Source organism: Gekko japonicus, unplaced genomic scaffold, assembly GCF_001447785.1.
Source record: "Gekko japonicus isolate JY-2015 unplaced genomic scaffold, Gekko_japonicus_V1.1 scaffold5757, whole genome shotgun sequence".
NCBI classification, from domain to species: Eukaryota; Metazoa; Chordata; class Lepidosauria; order Squamata; family Gekkonidae; genus Gekko; species Gekko japonicus.
The window spans coordinates 30,334-37,520 of record NW_015171067.1 but is presented as its reverse complement, the minus strand read 5'-3'; the positions used below and the strand labels follow the sequence as shown (position 1 = coordinate 37,520).

The window sequence follows — 7,187 nt, the reverse complement described above, 5'->3', positions numbered from 1 at the left end:
TGTGAGTGTGTGTTGCAGCTGGAATGATAATCACTAGTAAAATATATCTCCTGGTGAATACAGACATGTATAACAATACTGTAGTCTAAAAATGTTCTGATTTTCTCTGCTGGTTCTTAGATGCACCTGGTAAATGTAGAAGGAGGAAACCAGTCAGCTCCTGTGGCATTTATTCTCCTGGACTTCAATACTGAGGATCTACAGATTTTACTTTTTATATTGTTTCTAGCTGTTTACCTTGTAACTATGGCGGGAAATATCCTCATTGTTATTCTAGTAGCCTTTGATCCCCTTCTTCACACCCCCATGTACTTCTTCCTGGGGAACCTGTCTTGTTTGGAGTCCTGCTACAGCTCGGCTATCCTGCCAAGAATGCTGGTTAGTTTTCTGAGTGGGGACAGAACCATATCTGTTAGTGCATGCCTTGCACAATTGTATTTATTTGGGGTTCTCGCAGGCACAGAATGTTACTTTCTAGCAGTAATGTCTTACGATCGTTATTTAGCAATATGCAAACCGCTGCATTATGCTATGCTCATGAATGGTAGAATTTGCATCCTGTTGATTGTTGTATCCTGGATATGTGGATCTATGGGTATTAGTGTCCTAATATCCCTGGTGTCTCAGTTGAATTTTTGTGGACCCAACAAAATCAACCATTTTTTCTGTGATTTCACCCCTTTGGTAATGCTCTCCTGCAATGATACTGCTTTGGCTGAAATTATAGCATTTACAGTCTCTTTTATATGCACTCTTCCTCCACTTTTGATAACCCTCACCTCTTATATTTGCATCATCAGTAGCATTTTAAGAATCCCATCCACTACAGGCAAACGGAAAGCTTTCTCCACTTGTTCCTCACACCTCACTGTGGTTTCTTGCTTCTATGGCTCTTTGATGATTGTCTACGTGTTACCAGGTATTGCCTCACTGAGTGAGGTCAAGAAATTGTTCTCTGTGTTCTACACACTTCTCACCCCTCTGCTGAATCCACTCATATACAGCCTGAGAAATAAAGAGGTAAAGGAAGCAGTGAGGAAAGGTTTCAGGAAACTTCACAGACTTAAAATGCAGAAGAGAAGGAACAAATGAAGCTTTGAGAACATTGGCTTCACAATCTGAATGTTTCACAATGGCTGATTATGAATGTGCTCATTTGAAATGCATTGTTGTCTTTGCAAATTTGGGAGTTGCTTTTTCAGACCTGCATTGTTGTCTTTGCAAATTTGGGAGTTGTTTTTCAGACCTGACTATGAAGTAGGAAGATTGAATGTATTATGTTTGATTGTGGTACCTGTTCCTGAAGAAGACACTGTGGAAAAGGGATTTTTACCAGTGCCCCATGAACAGGATCACTTTGACTCCATCAACATCAGACTTTATTGCTTCACTGGGAAGGACTGCTTCAGATAGGAATTATGTTAGGACTTTGAAGTGTCTTCAAATATTAGACTGTCACCAGAGTCATTTAGTATAATATTCTTCAGTCATAACATTTGTTAAAGGTTCACATACTATTTTTATACATTTTTCATTTTTATATTCATGGATTTATGGTCTTTTGTTTAATTTATCCATACTGTGAATCTCCTCTTTTTGCTTTGTTACTTCATTATGGAGGCAGGAACCCTGAAAATGGTCTACTTTGCTACTCATATTCTGTCCTGGTTGCATTCATATAGATTGTTTAACCTTTGATCATCCATTATATAGATATGGTTTGTCCAGATATGTCAAATATTTCCTTTTGATCCATTGTTCGAAGGCATCTGTACAGATGAATGTAAAGCCCTTGAAAATGTATATTTTTAAGCAGCAATATTTTATAATGGACATCTAAGGTTTTTAATCCAATGAAAGTATGGACTAGAAGACTTTAAGAGTACTTCTAAAACAGACAAGCATAGAATTAAGAATGGGAATTGGAGGTGCAAGGCTTAGTAAGAAGAGGTCCTGCAGAGGTCCACAACAAACACACCACACAACAATTTTGGAATAAAAAACAGGCCATAGCTTTTATTGATTACAGACCAAAGGGGGGGGGGGGGGGGTTCCCGGAAGATCAAGCAACCTGTCTGCTGCCCGATAATCATGTCCCTCAGCCCGCCTGTTGAGGGAAAAACCCAGGAGTGACAAATACTACTGGTATCATGAGGGTGGCTGCCACTGAGTGGTACCAATTTGACTCCAGGGGGCAGCCTGGGCACAACCCCTGAGATGGGACTACTGCATGGTGGCTCGAACTCCCAGACCCCTTAAGGGGGTCTCCAAAAAAGGGGAGGTGGACACGCTGGCCTATCTCCCTGTAAAGGATCCACTCAGATGCGCAAAACCGCCAGCTGTGACAGCAAAGAACTTTAAAAAACCTTTAAACCCAGGGAGGGTGGGTGGGAATCCAATAAAAATCACATTGCCACACCTCACTGGCAGTGCTGCTTAAATTTCCCCAGGCAGGCTCTACATCATCACTGTGTAGAGCCCGTCAGATTCAAGGCAACCAATCAGCTGGTCCCACCCAGCTAACGTGGAGCCAGCCAATGTGGTCACCCCAGGTTCTTGCTTCTGCTGGCCGTTAGGCTGATGGGGGGGGGAGAAGACCTCCTCCAGCCCTCTTCTGCCCACGCAGCAATCCGGCCCTTTCAGGTTAGTCTCGGCCGTGTTTCTTTTCTTATGTCCGAAGTAAGAAAAAGAGCTAGGAGATGGCATGCCCATTGCAGGGACAGGAAAGTGAAATTGTAACAGGTGATGATGAGAAGGCAGAATTGCTCAATTCCTACTTTTCCTCAGTTTTCTCTTGTGAGGGAAATGGTGCTCAACATGGCAAAAACAGAACACATGATGAGGGAAGGGAGTTGCAGCCTAGGATCGGCACAGGGGTAGTACAAAAACACCTAGTTTTTAAAAATGAAACTAAGTCCTCAGGGCCAGATAAATTGTATCCAAGGGTACTAAAAGAACTCGCAGATATAATTTCTGTGCCTCTGTCAGGTAAGAATCAATGTGCACGTTCATGGAAGAGACAGCATAAGTTTTCTTAGCAAGCACATCGACTTAAAAATTCCTGGATATAGGCCTGCTTCAGGGAGTTTTTGAGATGTGGGGTACCCATGTGGACCTCTTTGCCACATATGAGGACAAGGAAGGCACCACAGTTTTGTTCCCTAGCAGGTAGTGATCCAGCCTCATTGGGAGATGCATCCCAAATTCCTTCGTCGGGGACCCTATCCTACGCCTTCCCTCCCTTTCCCCTCTTGAGCAGGGTTATTGAGAAGCTGGCAGTAGAGGGTTTGGATTGTATCCTGATAGCCCCTATGGCTGTGCCATATTGGTTTTCTGAGCTCCTCCATCTTCTGGGGTCAAAGTACATCAGCCTTCCCTCTGCCCCAGACTTGCTTATGTGGGAGCCTATTCTGCACCACAATGTGTCCCCGCTTATACCTTATGGTGTGGAGGATGACTCATGGTTATGTCAGCACAATATGACTTCTTTGTTGTGTTACTAAGAAAAAGACTTGAAAGAGCCCAAGGCCCAGGCAAACATGCTCTCCATTACCTTCCTATTCACGTTGCTACAAGCCTCATATATTTCTAGGCCTTAAGGTTTAAAGGGATTATTCAGAGTTACTTACTATACCAGAACTATAGATTTTCTTCTCACACAATAAATTGTAGGTCAGCTATATTAAACTGAGATAGCCAAAGCTAATTTTTCCATTTACTCATGGAACCTTTAATATTGTCCCAGAGGGTAATTGCTCCCAGAGTACTTGTGCAGAGCACATTTCCTATCCACTTGATCTAATTCATACTTGACACCATTGTTTTTCATTATACTTTATCAACGGTTCTACAACATAAACACAAGTTCAGTTCTCAGGCATGAGATACATAATAAGCAAAGCAACGCCATAACTCCATCCCACCTCCAGCTGGTTGACCTTGAGCAGTTCCGCAGATGTAGCAAGCAAAAGAAAGTAAATACTTACACAGGGGAATACAGGGGGGGATGGACAGAGTACATTATAACATGTAGAAAAGAACACACCACCTTATGGCAGCTTGCTGACATACTGCCCACCTGAAAATACCCTTTAACCACCTTCTCCCGGACTGGGCGGGAGACCTCCCGGTTTGTCCGGGAACTTTTTGTGGAATTCTCTGAGCATGTAAGGGGCCCGAATATCCCCTTCTTCCACCCATTCCCGGTGCTGGGGCCCGAAGTCCACCCACTCTATCAGGTAAAACAGTTTACCACGTTTCAACTTAGAATCCAGAATGTTAGCAATTTCAAAATGTTCTTCCCCCTCCACCAACACCGGAGGAGGGGACATCTGTGAAGGCCTCCACTGTGATTTACCAGAGTCCTTTTTGAGGAGGCTCATATGGAAAACAGGGTGCAAGGATTTCAAGTTCTTAGGCAGGTCCACTTCAACAGCAACTTCATTTATCAGTCTACGTACTGGGAAGGGTCCAATGTACTTCCACCCCAATTTTTGGCAAGGTCTGAGCAGTCTCATATTTTTCATTGACACATATACTAAATCACCAGGCTGCAGATCCCAACCCACCGCCCGACCTCTGTCAGCCTGTAGTTTGTAAGCGGCTTTCGCCGCATCCAACGTTTGGCATAGGATTGGCCAAACTGCTTGCAATGACTTACACCAAGAACCAGTGTCACTAGGCTGCAGAGGTTTATCCCCCCCTAGGAAAGGCAGAGGAGGGCAGTCATAACCATATACAGCTTTGAAAGGCGACATACCAATGGAACTATGCATAGTGTTATTATAACAGTATTCTGCCAGCGGCAGTAGGTCACACCAGTCATTGTGTTGATAGTTTGTAAAGCATCTCAAATACTGTTCCAGAGTTTGGTTAACTCGTTCCGTCTGGCCGTCAGTCTCTGGATGGTAAGCACTACTGAGCCCTTGCTCCACCCCCATGATTGCTAAGAGTTCCTTCCAGAATTTAGAAATAAACTGTGTACCCCTGTCCATAATTATCTTAGTTGGCAAGAGATGAAGTCGCACGACATGTTGGAGGAAAGCCTTAGCCAGCCTTTGGGCCGTAGGTAAGGATGGCAGAGGAATGAAGTGAGCTTGCTTGGAAAACAGATCAACCACCACCCAAATAACAGATTTCCCCTTGCTGAGCGGTAGATCTGTGATGAAATCCATCGAGATGACTTCCCATGGTCTATTGGGGGTTGGCAAGGGCTTCAGCAGACCCGGCGCTTTCCCCCCTTTGGTTTAGTCAAGGCACACATTTGGCAGGAACACACAAAGTCCAACAGATCTTTGCGCATGTGCGGCCACCAGAATTGACGGCGCAGTAGTTGCAGGGACTTCACAAAGCCCCAATGCCCCGCCAACTTCGTCCCATGGGCCGCTTAGAGGACTTCCCTGCGGAGAGAAAAAGGCACATAGAGTCTGTTTCCGGAGTAAACCAAGCCCTCCTGGTCCCGTACACAATCAGGCACCCCCCTCAGTACTTCTTCATCCTGTGTGGAAAGCTCAGCAACGTAGCGGCTATGCCAATCCCCCCCCACAGGCAAGGTGGGAGGAGGAGGAGCAGGAGGAGAGGGGGCCGTGGGAAGTCTTTGCGCTTGACGGCGAGTGACCACTGCCCCACCCAATTGGGCAGGGGTGAAAATCGAGTCAATGATGATGTCATGTTGACTCTCGTGTTGCGGAAGGCGGGACAAGCCATCAGCCAAGGAGTTAGCCGAGCCCGGGAAATGATGGAGAGTGAATTGGAACTTGGAAAAAAATCCGCCCAGTGCAGTTGCTTGGCGTTCAGCATTTTAGGCGATTTGAGGGTTTCAAGATTCTTATGATCTGTCCATACTTCGAACGGAACCCTCGCCCCCTCAAGCCAATGGCGCCACGTTGACAAAGCCAGCCGGATAGCTGACGCCTTTTTCTCCCAAATAGACCAGTGCCTTTCAGCATCTGAGAACTTTTTAGACATGTACGCTAGTGGGTGCAATTTCCCGTCCTCCCCCCTTTGTAAAATTGCAGCCCCCATAGCCACATTGGAAGCGTCAGTTTGCACAATGAATGTTTTCATTTCATCCGGGTGCGCTAGCACAGGCTCGGACGTGAACATGGCTTTTAACTGCTGAAAGGCTGCTTCGCATTCTGCCGATCATTTGAGAGGTGCCCCAGGTTTTGTGGCATCAAACCCCTTCCCCTTCGTCTTTAACAGGTCAGTTAGGGGTAGTGCAATTTGAGCAAAGCCTTTGATAAATGAGCGATAAAAATTGGCGAATCCTAAGAACCCTTGCAGTTGGCGGCGTGTTTTGGGGGCTTCCCATTCAACCACATCTTTCACCTTCCCCGGATCCATCTCCAAACCCCCTCCTGAAATGCGGTAGCCCAGAAAGTCAATGTGCGTCTTGTGGAATTCACACTTGGATAGTTTGGCAAACAGTTTGTGCTTATGCAACGTTTTTAGGACTTTTCTGACCAGCTTGACATGTGAGGGGAGGTCCTGAGAGTACAGTAAAATGTCGTCCAAGTAAATAATAACCCCCTTAAACAGGAACTCATGGAAGACCTTGTTAATCAAGTTCATGAAGACCCCTGGGGCCCCTTGCAGCCCGAAGGGCATTACCAGGTACTAAAATTGCCCCAAAGGTGTGTTGAACGCCGTTTTACCCTCGTCCCCTTCCTTTATCCGCACTCTGAAGTAGGCGTCGCACAAATCTAGTTTCGAGAACACTTTCCCTTTGGACGCCTCTGTTAACAGGTCTTTTATCAGAGGAATGGGATAGGCATTTGAGGTCGAAATAGCGTTCAGTCCCCTATAATCCGTACATAAACGAAGGCCCCCATCCTTCTTTTTCCGAAACAGGACGGGCGCGGCAAAGGGGGAGGATGCCAGTCTAATGAATCCCCTAGCCAGGTTCTTATCAATGAACTTTCACAATTCGGCCTTTTCCGCAGGCCCCATTGCATAAATCTTTCCCTTTGGAAGTTTGCACCCCGGAAGAAGTTCAATGCTACAGTCAGTTTTACGATGGGGGGGCAGTTCGTCAGCCTCTTCCTCCCCGAAAACCTGTGCTAGATTGTGGAATTCCGGTGGAAGGGTAGCCATGTCCGCTGAAGTCAGAACTGCACAGGGAAAGTTCATGGCGGGAGGACTACCCCACTCCCCATTCCATTTGTGGTCAATGCATTTGGGTGACA

The 7,187-nt window shown here is 45.9% G+C and overlaps 1 protein-coding gene across 1 annotated transcript; it reads left to right on the top strand.

The window, feature by feature from the left end:
* The first annotated feature begins 213 nt into the window (after nucleotides 1–213).
* Nucleotides 214–1,092, top strand: LOC107117027 (olfactory receptor 11L1-like). Its single transcript, XM_015419058.1, has one exon. The coding sequence runs from the start codon at nucleotides 247–249 to the stop codon at nucleotides 1,090–1,092; it is 846 nt and encodes a 281-aa protein (XP_015274544.1). The 5' UTR covers nucleotides 214–246.
* The last annotated feature ends 6,095 nt before the right edge of the window (nucleotides 1,093–7,187 follow it).